The 16,068-nt window shown below is 32.9% G+C and overlaps 1 protein-coding gene across 1 annotated transcript; it reads right to left on the reverse strand.

The window, feature by feature from the left end:
* Positions 1-1,168: 1,168 nt before the first annotated feature.
* Positions 1,169-8,102, reverse strand: LOC112731896 (uncharacterized). The gene is made up of 10 exons (XM_025780893.3): positions 7,832-8,102; positions 5,892-6,279; positions 4,938-5,144; positions 4,587-4,808; positions 3,928-3,994; positions 3,773-3,829; positions 2,997-3,088; positions 2,364-2,546; positions 2,130-2,266; positions 1,169-1,732 (listed from the first exon to the last, which is right to left on the reverse strand). Exons 1-10 carry the CDS (start codon positions 7,948-7,950, stop codon positions 1,510-1,512), a joined length of 1,695 nt encoding a protein of 564 aa, XP_025636678.1. The 5' UTR covers positions 7,951-8,102; the 3' UTR covers positions 1,169-1,509.
* Positions 8,103-16,068: the final 7,966 nt, after the last annotated feature.

Raw genomic sequence — 16,068 nt, forward strand, 5'->3', positions numbered from 1 at the left:
ACAAAATCGCTTACAAAATCACTAACATCATTCACTAACAAAACCACTAACATCATTCACTAACAAAACCAATACCAAAATCAATGACAAAACCACTAACAACATTCACCCCCTAAACCACTAACAAAACTCCTAACAAAACCACTAACATCATTCACTACCAAAATCACTAATAGAACCCCTAAAATCATTCACTAACAATGCCACTAACATCATTCACTATCAAAACCAATAACAAAAAACATATAAAAAAATTTAATTTATTCGCTCCTATTTTAAAAGAACAGGTTCGCACTGACCTCTTCGTTGATGACACCAGCTATATGGGTTACTCCATCCAAACGATAAAGTCTGTCCGGATTATCCTCCATCGGCTAAATATTCTGCTCAAGTCTTTGTTGGAGTCGTTTTGGGTCGTTTTCTCTGGGATTTGATGGGATATGGATTTGGAAAAGTGGTCCGAATGAGATTAGTTTGAACTACTTATATAGGCAAAACATGAAGTAATTCGAAACAGCCTGTTTCGAATTACTATGGACACGAAAACTAGAGTAATTCGAACCTAGCCCATTCGAATTAGTGTGAATTTGTGTGTGTAATTCGAATCACCTTGATTCGAATTAGTGCTTGAGTGTGTGTGTAATTCGAATCAGTATGATTCGAATTATTATGAATATGTCATTCGAATTGCACTAATTCGAACTATATAAAAATGTCCTCTTGGTAGAACCTTGTAACGTTTTTTTTCTTTAGCGGAATCATGTAAATTTTTCCAATGCATGGTTTATATAGGTCATTTGTCCTTTTTTTATGTACACATAATATTTTTATTATTTTATATATTTTTATGTTAACTTATATGTTCAAATTTTAATTATATTATTTAAATTTTTATTATATTTCTTTGTTTCCAAAATATTTTTCAATTTAATTAGATTTGTCTTTAGCTAATAAATTATTACACACCTAAAAAAGAAATATTAAGTCAGTCAACAAAATTTATTGTTTTTGACATTTACTTAACCATCAACTTAATTCATTTAATCTAATTTCTTTAATCTTATAATCCAACAACATACTTTATCATATACTTTTAAATATTGATAAGCTAACTAATAACCAAAAATAATAAATTATAATAATCCTTATCATTCTTCGTCATAAAGTGTGATTCGAACCTCCCAACTTGATTATTATCATAAATACTATGCTACAAGAAATGATAGTTCCTAGGTACAGCCCTATCAAACTTCTTGACTTTCTTGTTCACGTGCTGGCCATTTAACGACAACGAATTGCAACACAAATCAAGTGTTTGCTTGTAAAAACTCAAAAGCACAACATAATTTGTTTCATGCTCAAAAACTGTTTCAACACCAATATTGTACTCAAGTTCTAGGAAATCGCACGGCCAAACAAGAATAGAGATTCACTTTTGATTTCTACTATACAAAGAAACAGTATACACTAAGCTGTTGAAGTGAAGCTTTCGCTTATCTTCACAAGAGTCTACAACTCCAGATTTGTTTGTGTTTTGTCAGCAAGATCATCCTCTGAGAAGACAAAATACTTAGTTGCACCGAAAATTCCGGCGAGTTGCAGAATTACATTCTGATAGGAATAATTCGGTGGCAGGACAGGCGTTGGAAGAGAAGGGACGCATGAAGGAAGGAACTCACTTTTGTCTTGAGCTGGAGCGTACAAGGTCAATACTGCCTCACAAAACATGAATCTGTACCAAATCGGAGATGAAAAGGTTGGCTTGATTAGTCAATCAAAGCAAACATGAGCTTGTCAAGAGAAGCAAAAGAAAGTATGTTCCATAATATCTGGGTAACATTCTTAGTATTTCACAAAGGAATATGTTTCAGATATATTGAACGTAACTGTATATTTGAATTATCTCCTGTTTAAAGGCTAACATCCTCGGTTTATTCTAATTATATTTAGCATATGATTTGTTTTGACCCTGATACTTTTTTGTCCTCATTTTTTTGTTTCCTATAGTTAGGGAATGTTATTGTCTTATGTATTTATAAATTCAGCCTGAGGATTTTTACTTCTCAAGCATTTCAGAAGAACCTTATTCAAGTTGGGGACAGGAACATTAATGAAGAGAGAAGCTTTACCTTAAAAGAATTCTCCTTATAAAGGGATCACCTAAAACCTGTCCCCATACAGGATTGAGTGTGTCCGTGGTTGCCAACACAGCTCCCCAGTTGTTTAATGAAGATGAGAGCAGCATTTCAGCTTTGTTATATTTGTCCTGAAATTAAATTTAAGTTGATGAGGGACCAAGTATAGAAATTTCTGGATCCCAGAAAATAAAAGATGTTTAAGGAAAACAGTTGCTTAGAACGGACCAAATCAATATCAGTGCCTGAAAATCCTAGCAGCAGACAGAAAGCTTGCAGGGGAGCAGTAAGAAACATGGTGAATATACTACCATTTGAAATATGAGAGGAAGAATCAGATGCAATTGGAGGTGAACAGCTTGGAGAAAGGAGCATAGCAATCGATTCTCCCTTTTCGGCTCCGGATATAACCTGCACATTATCAATTGCCTGCTTTTTTTAAATGCTCTAAAGTAATCAGTAAGGCCAAAGAATTTAAAGACGGAAAATACTAGTTGTGATTACGTCAATAATTCCAACACTATTTTCCATTATGCAAAATGTTGAAATAAAATCTAGTTCAAAATAGATAGATTTTATGTATGTACGACCCTTTGGGACGTCGAATCATTCTAATTCAATCTTGGCTGCCCAGCATACTTAAATTTCCAAGAAAAATGGATACAATAGTTAACATTTACGCTCAATATTTTCATTAACAAGTATGCTATTGCAGCAACATTACTTCCCTCCAAATTATTAGCTCAATCGGAAAAGCAAGCCTTTATAAACTACTATAGACAATGGCAATAAATCCAAGAAACAACATTATTATTTAAAAATAAAATAAAATTGTGATATAAAAAAAAAAGGCAGGCTTGCCTTAAATGCTTTGCTGTTATCATTATCGATGACCAGAAGAAGTGGTCTTCTTGTAAATGGTAGAAAGTCAGATGGGTATACACAGTTTGGTCCTGAAAAGGGATGATCAAGTTGAAGTAATCTGGAGTTCCAACAGAACTATGTCTAATGTAACCATTCTATCATCATTATATAAATTGATGAGCAAGAGAGAATCATTAACATATTACAAAAGCTTTTCAATATATACCTATGACCATAATAAATGTTAAATCTTCATCTTGCTTGGACCTATTTCAGAAAATATGACAGTGAGAATGACTTAAAACAATTTACAGAAGGTACTAATTGTGGACAAGTTAGAGATAATACACTGCACAGTTCAAATTCTAAAGGTTCATGATGATCCACTACCCATGAACAACCTTAAAGGTCATGTTACTATTCATTATTCTCTTTCCTTATTAGCAGCAGCATCACATTCTAGTGTTCTCCATTATTATTATATTTTTGTGCTGTTTTCCAGACAGTTAAATATTATTCTACTAAAATATCCATTAAAATAAGTTCATTTAATGGATTTTGGTCCAGTGTAAGAATTAAATATAAGGGCTTTTCTTCACACAATAGCATCTGATGTAGCTGACAACTCCACCCACTAAGAAAAAGGATTATCAGGTGAGAGGATGGACAATGAGCACTGTCAATTGAAAGGGCTATGAACCCATTAAAGGAGCTGTGGAAAGTGCAGAAAATAATATGCAGCAAGCAATACAAGATTGAAAGAAAAAGTGTACCTCCATCTCCACGGGGAGGTATACAACCAGATTCATTCTTTGCAGCAGTGCAAGATCCTGCATTTGATGTAGAAAATAGAGTTCACATTCCTCTCAATCAATTCAACTAATAGAGTTTACATGGATATATTACTAGTTTATAGAGGATAACTAACCTGAAGCCGACAAGTATACAAGGAGAATACCATCAGAAGGAAGCTCCTCACAAATTGTGGCAAGAACCTAACCATTGAAAGGAAAAACGATAATGAAATAAATACTCACTATAACTTTGAACTGATAATTAAGAACCGTTTTTTCTTCAAGTTGGAGTGAAGTCAAAAACACATTTTACATAGAATGGACGGTCCAATTCGAAGCTTTTTTAAAATATCCTCTCTCTCTCTCTCTCTTTCATTTGAGTGGTCATTGTTAAGTAAAAAACAGCGTCCCACTGCCCATTGCAAAAGACAAACATCCAGTGGTGGTTCTGGGGAGAATAGATATAGGCAGTGTTAACCCAACAAGGGGAAAGGCTATTCCTAGGATTTGAACCTATAACCTATAGGCCACAAGACATCAATATTATCATTGAGGCTTACTCTGTAGAAGTATCATTAGGTAACACAGTGAAATAGTAGACATGAGATGGCTTCATGAATTTCACATATGCTTTGCTTAGGAATCCCAAGAAAGAAATCACCATAAAATCAATTAAATCCCATAAACTTTAGCATGAAATCAAACCCAATTTGATCCAACGATTAGTGGATAATGGGCTCTTGGAAAACTATTTAAAGGAAAGAAAAAGTAAAATATATTGTTTCATACTTACAGCTACAAAATGGGTTAATGATGGACGGTATAACACAGCTTTCCGTGGATTTGCAGGTAAGGTAGGATCAGCAATTTCTTGGGAGTAACTAATACGACTAGCCCCAGTGGCTCCATTCTGACCAAGTTTTGAACCAGTAGACTGGTAAAATGAGCCACTAGGTTCCCACTCCAGGCATTGAAGCATCCGAAAAGTGTCAAGAGTAATATCTGAAAACTTAACCTGTTCGGAAATAACATTTATATAAATAATGAAATATTATTCTATGATAACAAACATCCTTTTAGCAGTAATACCTAAATTGGTTATATGAATTTTGAGGTAAGAAGCAAAAGTAATCCTGGTACTTACCTCATTTTGATGGGAACTACTTAAGACAGCATCTCTTAATTTTAAACTTCGTTTTGTGATAGCTGCAGCAACATGTGGTAAAGTATCTGGATGAGGGTCCAAAACTAGACTGTATCTCAAGGGTCTGATATTGATAAAAGCTGTGTCAGCTTTTAAAAATTTGACTATTTCTTGAAGCACCAGCTTCCATTCTTTAAAGTCACTTTCCTGTAGTCAAAGTATATGAAGGTCATTTCCAAAAATGATATTCTATCATCACATATTCTGGACAGCACCATGTCATGCCTGGATATAAAACCCTACTTTGTTGTCTATCAGCTTCATCATACTAAAAATGCAGAATACATCAGAAATTCATCAATATTAGGTATGTAAGCCTTCAATGAATTACTTATGCTTCAAGAATAGTTGAATTCATATCAATGCATGTTTGATCAAGATGTTACAGTTTTAATCCTTAACAGTCCCATCCTTCAAAATTAAATTGAATTTCTGCACAAGATCAAATTGACCTGTTCATTATCCACTTTTACGCCCAAATCAGTGTTTCTTCAGGGGAAAGTCCAAATTAATCTCTCAATAGCTGTGCTGGTCCTTGAAACTTGGAACAACATAATTTACACTCATGCACTCACTCTCCCCTTCTCTTCCTCTCACTTTGTCTCATGCGCACGCACACTGCGGATAGTTTTCATGAACAATCAACCCCTTCACACACAATTACCAAAACATGAATGGCTAAACACAATTTTTAAATTTGGTACCTTTTTATCATAGTCAATTATGGCATGTAGATTATGTTTTAAGTGAACTGTCAATTGTCAAAAATGTAAAGATGTATCATTTATATTCTAGACAGCAATAATTTTGTTTTTTGGAGATGCTTAACATTATCAACAAATCAGAAATTCAAAATGCTACAAGAAAATGCGACAAAAATTAGCATATATAAACCTGGAATGTCCTCTTGCATTCATCTACTAATACTTTAAGCTGATTAACCAATTGCTGCACCATTTCCCTTCGGTTTAAGACCAAACACACCATCAGGAACCGTGCAAGAAACCTTAATTGTTTGTTTGCAATATTCACATCTTGAAACAGCCCCTCCTTAAAATACTCCCTCGTCAATATGGCTTCATAGAATATGTATGACTCTGATAGATAATTCGCCTCACTTGTGCGCATATACTGCCCAAAATATAGCTGTCCAATGCGAGATGCAATGTCACCAATCTCCCATCTTTTTAGCCCTGCTTCTACCAGCTTCTGCCGGTTCTCCTGTTGAAACTTCCACAATTGTGTGTACACCTTGAACACCTTATAAAAGTATGTATCATGCCTACAACAAAGTTAATTCACAGAAATTTCGCTTTCATAGATCAACCAATACCAATAATAACTGACCTGTCAATATTTAATTCTTTCCAGGAAAACTTACTAAAGTTATTAATCTACACCATTGTCATTTAGCAATGTAATAATCAAAGCAGCAAAATATTAACTACCCAAATAGATTGTCTCAAACTTCACTAAATCCAAGTTTTATTCTCTAATGAGTCAAAATAGTTCTTCCTTGTTGAGCAAAATTAATGCCATTCTGATTTTTAACCATTAAACTAGAGTAAAATATTAATAATTATTGCTTTATATGCCAAAAAACTAAATAAATTAATAAACTACACCAATATCAACTCCCAAAACTAATCTAAATAAAAGAATCCTTGCAGCAGTGCTGTGCAAAATACACCCTATAATATGCTAAATGTAAGGCTTAGATCACAGATGGGTCAATCTCCTTACTTTATACCATTAACCTGAATCTTTGACAATAATGCGTACACCTTCAACACCTTATAAAAGAATGTATCATATCTCAAACGAGGCTATAAGAAGGGTTTGTCTAATAAAGGTGAACCTATAAGTATCCTTTCAATATTGCTTTGCATACTGCAAACTAGAATACTAGATAGTCCCTTTTAGAGTCACTTCCTAACATGGTTTAGCTTTAGCCATTCTACTCCATACACCATACTACTCCCTCCAATTTTACTCTTCCAAACTTAGAAGTCCCTTACCTTCAATGATTAATCTTCACATCATTCCTCTTCATCAGAACATTAAAAGTAACCGAATTTCCATCATCATTTGTTAGTATAAGCCAAAAAAATAAACAACAAAGACTTATCTCATTAGGTGAGATCAACTACATGAATCAAATGATGTTATTGTATCCTATCATTTATTAATTATTATGTTTGCATGTTTGCAATAAAGTCATTTATACTTAATCTCTCTTGACCACCTCATTCAGAGACTTTTTAGGTCTTCTTTTCCCCCTCAAACCACTTGTTTATCTTCTATTTGATCAACCCTCCTGATCGGATGCTTCGTCGTCTTTTCCCCACAGCTCCAAACCACCTAAGACAAGATTCCACCATCTTCTCAACAATAGGCGCCACTCCAACTTTCTCTATCATATCCTCGTTCCTTATTCTATTCAATTGCTTATGACAACTCATCCATGCATACTCGTTTCAACCACACTAACCTTATGTTTGTTTCACCCTTTGGCACCTTTGCCACCCAACACTCAGTTTTACTGAACATTTTTCTGTTAAACCAAATGATAAACCACGGAACAACCTACACAGTACTTATTCTCCTAAATTACACAAAATTGAAAGCCCTATTCTCAAATGAATCAGCAAAGAATTCTTCACTATGACACAACAATTAAACCAATTGATAATTGTCATTCACTGTGCACCAAAAGACTTAAAATCAACCAACAAACTTACAAACTTATTTCAATTCACGAATTCCCTAATTTTTGGGGGAACCAACAAAACAAAAAATTTATTGAAAAAGGAAAAAGGGAGGAAGAAGGGAACCTAGAGCGCTGGTAATAAGGCAAGTCTCTGATGTTGGAGAACTTCTTGTCGGCTTTATCAGCGAGAGTCCAGAAAACCTCGCTCACTGGTATGTTGCTGTTCTGCTGTTGCTGCGACATCTTCTTCTTCCACCTTCACAAGCTCACTCAACGACGTCGGTTTAGTGACACCCAACAATGCTCAAGAAAAAATGAGCTGATTGCTGAGAACAGGGGAAGAGGGATCTACCACCTTTTCCAAACATTTTCTGGCTTTAAAAGATTTTATTGTTATTTTTTAAAAAATTAATATGTGCCAAGTATAAATTTTTAAATACTTATTTAAAAAGTCACCAAAAAAATACTTATTTAAAAAAATAAATAAATTTTTGACCTTTTGTATAAGTATATACATATATTTTACTATTTTAGTGTAAAGATATCGAATAGAATTATTAATTTAATTTAAAAAGATAAAAAATTAAATTTATTATTATTCAAAAAAAATTTATTATATATTAAATAATGTGTTCATTAATTATTACTTTATTATAAAAATTATCTAAATCATAATACGAATAGTATATTATAGGGTTATTATTATTAATGTATTAATCGTATTTTAATATTTATTATTTATATATTTAAAAATTATATTTGAGAATTATTTATTTAGTTTCATAATAAATAATATCTTTAAAGAGTAAAATATCGTTTTTGTCCCCAACGTTTGGGGTAAGTCCTATTTGTGTCCCTAACGTTTAAATAGTCCGATTTGTATTCATAACGTTTATAAAAATGATTCAATGTTATCCTACTATCAATTATACTAACAAATCAGCTTATATTTTTCAATTATTCTCACTTGGATGTATTCATTCTCAATTAAGTCTTACTTGGATGTGTTCGATTTTAATATTATACTCACTATTTGTGTTTAGATTCAATTATATCCCTAGAAAAGTGAATTATGTAAATGTTGTAGAAATTAGTTTCAATTTTTGATGAGCTATTTTTCGGAGTGGATTATCGATTCTATTCCAGATATTTGTATTCTAATTTCAAAAAGAGATTTTTAAAACTCAAACTAAAACGTTCATGATGTGTAATTGATAGCAGGATAACATTGAATTACTTTTACAAACATTAGGGATACAAATAGGACGATTTAAACGTTAGGGACACAAATAGGATTTACCCTAAACGTTGGGGACAAAAACGATACTTTACTCTATCTTTAAATTTGAATAATTTATTAGTTAGTTTGTACTTATTATACTATATATTCAATAATTTATTGAGAAAAAAAATATTAATATAATGAATAAAAAATAATTTGAAAAAGATATTGTTTAAAGAATAGAGACAAATAAACTGTAAATCAATTTAACTTTAGAGACAATTAAATTTCTATTTATTTTTAAATCTGATATGTCAATATTTTTCGTTTAGAATTGACAGAAAAATATCCACAAAAATCATGTTGTATCAAAGAAATAAAGAACAAGGATCGAAATAAATCATTTTTATTTTAAAAAATTGCGTTATCATTCTAAAAAATGAATAAAAATTAAATTAATAGTTCACCCATATTTAAAAAATTTGCTAAAAGAAGTGAGATAAATGTCAACTTGAAAACGGCAACAATGCAGTAACACCATAACTTAAGAGAGATGAATAAATAAAAATTTAACTACAGTTAATTTTATGTAAAGTTGATAGTTAATAATTATTAAATGATTTGATAAATTTAACTAAATTTTTGTCTAAGAACTCTTATTTATTAACTTTACATGAAATTTATGAAGTATGGATACTTCGTTGAGTTGTTGTGTCTGCGTGTCGGACACATTTTAGACACGACACTCACCGACACTTGTCCGACACATTTTGAACACGACACTCACCGACACTCATCCGACACGCATGTTTGCTTTGTCCAAACCATGTCTTAATAAAAAATAAAAAAAATTTTCATCAGACACGCTTGTACACACTTAAATACCATCACGTATGCTTGTCCAATCTTATTCTTAACATATATTCTTAAAATAAATTTAGATATAGTATAAATTATTATTTATTAAAATAAAAAATATTTTAAATACTTGATATAATTAAAATAAGATATTAAAAATGATTACAAAAATTAATTTATATTTTAATATCAATAAAATATCAAAATATCATTACGATTTATCTAAAAAATACTTTATATTTTATATATACGCGTGTCTCCATGTCTTATAAGATTTTAAAATTCACGTGTCGGCCTGTCTCGTGTCGTATCGTGTCCTGTGCATTATAGCATGAAATTAATTGCACCTAAATTTTCACACTTTTTTATTTTACATATTAGGGAGGACATGGTGTATAACCACGTTATGGGTGTCTATGGTGCTTCACCAAACAGTGACGGCTGGGCTGAAGAAATCGGACGGACCGATTTCACCACGGTAATCGGACGGTCCGATTTAGAGGCTAGGAAGAAACACAAATCGGACCGTCCGATTTGTGCCCCCGCCAGGTGTCACGCATGCAAGCAGCCCCGCACCCCTTGTATGTAGAGTTTCGTGATTGCCGAACCCCCCTCCCATTCTCTTTCACTTTCAGCAACCCAAAGTTTCTTCTTCTCTAACCTCTCTCCAACCCCACCAGCAACATATCCATGGCCCTCCATTGATAAAGTTTAAAATAAAAAAAATTGGACCACTCTCTAACAATGCCTAGAAGAAGAAGAAGAATAAAAGATGTTAATCGTCCAGAGCTTCACATTGTAAATTATCTTGATCATCTTAACTATGTAAGTTTTTATTGTAAAAAATTTTATTTTAAGTAAAATAATAATTATTATTAAGTTAGAGATTAGTAAATTATTATGATGATAATGTTAGAAATTAGTGTAATAGTAGTAATAGTAGTAGTGTCTGAGTATTTTAATCTGATTAATTAAATTTTAGGAATTAATAATGTTAGAGTATAATAATACAGAGATTAGAGATTAGTGTAAAGATTATTTAGAAGAAAGAATTATGATACATTATAATAAAATAATAAATTAATTATTGTTGTTAACAAAATAATTAAATTAATGATAATAATAATAATACTGTTATTAAAAATGGAGATATAATAAATAAAATAATTAATATTAATTATTATTACTGAATTTATTGGAATAATAATAATAATAATAATAATAATAATAATAATAATAAGTCATACTGATTGTTTTATTATTTTTATTAGGATACGGCCCTAATAGAATAGAATAGATAGATACCAATGTGTGATAATAAATCGTTTAGTTAGCATTAGTTGTTAGTAATAAATAAATTTTTGTAGTAATAATATTTATTTATGATTAAACGTTGGTAGGATAGTAAAATAATTATTATGATTTAAATATTATTAAATTAATTATTTTTGTTATAAGTAAAATATAAATATTTAATAAAGGATTATTGATTAATTTATTGTTGTATGTATATTGTTAGAACATAATTGAATAGTTACTTGAATATTAGTATATAATATGATAGTTATTTATTTAACAGTATTGTTATTATTATTATTTTTATTGGTTGTGGTTGTGGATACGTTTTACTGGTTATTTGGTAATGAAAGTTTGATTTGATCAATTTAATTTGATAATTAATTAATATTATGTTTGTGTTTAGGGTTCTCGAATGTTGCAATGTGACCACTACATGCCGTCGGATCGGTACAATCCAATAGTGGAGGGGTATTTACGGGACACCGGCTTTTATCATGTTTCACAGATTGGAGTTGTCCAATGTCAGTCGGCATTGATTAATGCTCTGGTCGAGAGATGGCGCCTTGAGACGCATACTTTTCACTTTCCGGTTGGTGAGTGTGCCGTGACACTGGAGGATGTGGCGCTAATTCTTGGTCTTCCGACAAATAGTTTGCCAGTTACGGGACCGACACTGAGCAGTTATGAGGCTTTAGAGGCCGAATGCTTAGATCAGTTTGGTGTTGCACCTATGAAGACAGATTGTAGGGGAAGTTTCATTAAGTTGGTTTGGTTTCGAGCATTGAAAAATTGATTAGTGTTGGTTGATGAGGTCCAGATTCATAGGTACGTGAAGTGCCATATAATGTTATTGTTTGGGACCGTTATGTTTGGAGATAAGTCTGCAGCAGGGGTGCACTGAAAGTTTCTGCCGTTACTCCGTAACTTTGGCGGGATCATACAGTTCAGTTGGGGATCGGCCTGCCTGGCACACCTGTATAGATCGTTGTATAGAACAACTCGTCTCGACTGTAAGGAGATTGATGGTCCGCTGACACTGTTGCTTGCTTGGGCATGGATCCGTCTACCATTCATTGCGCCGATTCCAAACAAACCAGACGGCTTGGTCGAACTGGCCGGTCAGGTCGAAACGGCCGGTCAGGTCGAACCATCCGGTCTGGTCAAACCGGTCAGTCCAAACGAACCGGACGGCTCGGTCGAACCGAACGGCTTGGTTGAACCGGCCGGTCAGGTCGAACTGATCCGGTCCTATCAAACCGACCAGTCAAGTCGACCTGTCCGGTTTGGTCAAACTGGTCAGGTAGAACTGGCCGGTTCAAACGAACCGGTCGGCTCGTTCGAACTGGCCGGTCCAAATAAACCGGACGGCTTGGTCGAACCGGCCGGTCAGGTCGAAATGATCCGGTCCTATGAAACCGGCCGGTCAGGTAGGCTCGTCTGGTCTGGTCAAATCGGTCCGGTCGAACCGGCCAGTTCACACGAATCGGCCATTTCGGTCTCCTTTTTCCAACACAGACGTAAAACAGTGCATTTCTCAGCCTACATGTACACTTCATAATTCAACGTTAAAGAATTACTAATTACATGCTATATTTTGTTAATTACCATTGTCTTAACAATTTCTCCTAAACTTATAACCCATGTACAAATCATACTTTTACAAATCTTAATTTAAATTAATGGCGCACCTGCATTTACATATTGAGGAAACTCCGGTGCATGCATGGCCTCCAAATTCAACGACCGCATGAAACTCGGCTCCACAAACGGCTGCTGATTTGCTAGTGCATTTGCCACATCCGCTACATCTGCCACCATAGCCTCGTCAGCTTGATCTTCGTCTACACCCGGTTCAACGACCACGTAGTTACTTTCGAACTCTTCTTCACTATCACTGTTGTAATCCTCCAATTCAATATCTCGGTCCGCTGCAGATTGCTCAAACTCGATATACAGTTCGATAAACGATATTCGTGACCGACTTCCGAGATACACTGAAAACATTTCTTACATGCTCGCTTCGTCTGTCACGTATTTCATTTGAAATTGCACGAACCCACCAAAGACAGATATAGGATATTTGTACAGAATACACGATACTATCCTTGTTGTTTGAGAATCTATCTTCTCACAAATGATACCTTTTAATTCTTCAAACGACAGTGTGAATGGAATAATAATATCTAACGGATTGTCACACACAAATTTCACTCCTTCTGATGTTTGTAATAAAATTTGGCCATGATAATACACTTTTAATCTTACTCTATCATCCATGATAATAGAGAAGAAGAGATCTACAAAAAAAGAAGAAAAAGAGATCTACAGAGAAAAAATTTGGAGAGTTGAAGCAGCGAAGAAGAAGAATGAAATTGGCTGCTGAGCTAGAGTAGATAAATCTATATATATATATATATATATATATATATATATATATATATATATATATATATATATATATATATATATATATATATATGACACTCAAATCGGACCATCCGACCGCATGCATGATCATTCGATATTTTTAGAACAAACAAATCGGACGGTCCGATTACTAAACAGCCCACCAAAAAGTTTTTGAACCCAGAAATCGGTGAGTCCGATTTGGGTTATTTTTTGAATTCATCCCTTAAATCGCATGGTTCGACTTCCATGCACGAAGCAACACTTACCACAAATCGGACGGTCCGATTTGTGTCCCCTCACCCCTGCAAGAAATCGGACCGTCCGATTTCCGTCTGTTAACTAAACGCTGTCACACTCTTGTTAAACACCTATGAACTCCATAAACCAGCGTTACACCAAACTAAGCATCATATGCAAAAAAATTAGCCAAATTTTTACTTTAAATATATATATATAGACAATGAAAATAAAAGTATATTATTATTTTTTTTTTTAAATACATTAATAATTTAATATGAAAAGGCAAGGGCGTTATTAATTGTAAATGCAGTGAGATATGGATCATTATAAGTTCCGGCATTAATTCCCCCTTCAAAGTTCTTTCCTTGCTTGAAACTTGAAGCTCAAGCTTTTTTTTTTTACTGCAATACCCTAAGACATTTTCATTTAAAGCAAAATGCTATAAAGTTTTAGAACATATCAAATATTTTTAAAATTTATATCCTACACTAAAACTTATATAAATAAAAATTTTTAATTAAAATAAAGGCTTCAATATTTTTATCCCGTACCTTTCACCCAACTAAAATTATTCAGAGTATCAATCCTCATAAAAGCTAAGAAAAGTTAATTTAGAACAACATACACTTCAGCTCACAAAAATATTTTAGTAAAATTATTATGGTACAATAAATTTTTGATATCTTAGACAATTTTTAATATTATTACATAAATATTCTAATAAAATTATTATTTTATAATTTTTTTATTATCATATTATTTTTTATTCTTCTTATATAGTATTTAACATTATTTTTTATTTTTTTACTCTTTATTCCTATGTAAGTTACTCAATATATTTTTAATAATAATATTAATTTTTTAATAGATATAAATTAGTTAATAAAATATAATTTATTTGTTTTATTCTCACTTATATTCATATTTACTATATAAATTAATATTCTCTTCAACATCTTTTTTATCTCTTCGCACATAATTTTATGCATTTTATTTTTATTCTCTTTTCTAGCTAATATTTTTCACAATTATTTAAAAAATTTAGTTGATGACCATAACTTTTTATTTTAGTTTACTAAACAATTTGCTCATTATAAGTTCAGTGATGAACTCTGATCCTAAAATACTATCATATATGATATTTTTATAATATTTATAATTTTTTAATTTAATATTATTTTTGAGGTAAAACGCAAAAATAAATCAAATCCAATCAAAAATTACATAATTCATCCACCCAAACTTAAAAATGTTACATAGATCTCCCTAATTCAAATTACTAAGATAATATGCAAGCTGGCTGAGTCGATTTATGTATGCATGCATGAAACATTCCCTGATAAATCAAATCACTATAGTTTGATTTATCTATGTATGTGACTTCTACAATAATTTATCTTTGTTTTGATTTACCTATGATTTTCTATCTTTACTAATTCGAATTGGAGTGATTGGAATTATATACAATGTGTGCACATGGTAAGCTGCTATTTGAAATACATTATGCTAAGCCATTATTTTGAGAATTACATCATATTTCTTTAGAGTTAATAGTCAATTTGGTCTTTAAAAGATACCTCGATCTCCATTTTCGTTCCTGAAAGTCAAAATTAATCGAAATCGTCCTCCAAAAATACCTTACCTGATCACGTTCGTCCTTCCGTCATCTCTGTAGCTGAGTTGGCAGACGTCCGCTAACGTGGGCCGTTAACTACCAAGGTGGCGGAGAACAAAAACGACGTCGTTTCGGTAAAAACCCATTTTCCTCAGCTCCACCAACACCACTCCCCCTATTCACCATAAACGCTCCAAGAAATCCACCATCGCCTTTGCTCACTCCCACAACCATTCCAGAGCTTCATCATCTTCTTCTTTGTCCCGGCTTTCAAGGGCTCTAGTTGATATTGTGTCATCTGGGTCTATACAACATGCACTCTCTCTATTCGACAAAATGTCTCACTCAAACACCTTTCATTGGAACCTCATGATAAGAGGCTATACGGATAACGGCTTCTTTCTACATGCTCTCAACTTGTATCTCACAATGCGCTTTCAAGGGGTTTACATACCTTTTTGTCCTCAAAGCTTGTGGTGGCTTGTTGGATTTTCGAGAAGGCGAAAAGGTTCATGGGAGCTTGTTTAAAATGGGTTTGGCTGAGGATCTTTATGTTTGTAATTCACTCATTGGGATGTATGGCAAGTTCAGTCACATTGATTCTGCAGTCAAGTTGTTTGAGGAAATGCCTCTTCCAAACTTGGTTTTTTGAAATTCAATGGTTGGCGTGTATTTGATGGTCCAACAATATTTCACCTCTTTGAAGTGGTTTAGGACG

Source organism: Arachis hypogaea, chromosome 2, assembly GCF_003086295.3.
Source record: "Arachis hypogaea cultivar Tifrunner chromosome 2, arahy.Tifrunner.gnm2.J5K5, whole genome shotgun sequence".
Classification (NCBI taxonomy): Eukaryota; Viridiplantae; Streptophyta; class Magnoliopsida; order Fabales; family Fabaceae; genus Arachis; species Arachis hypogaea.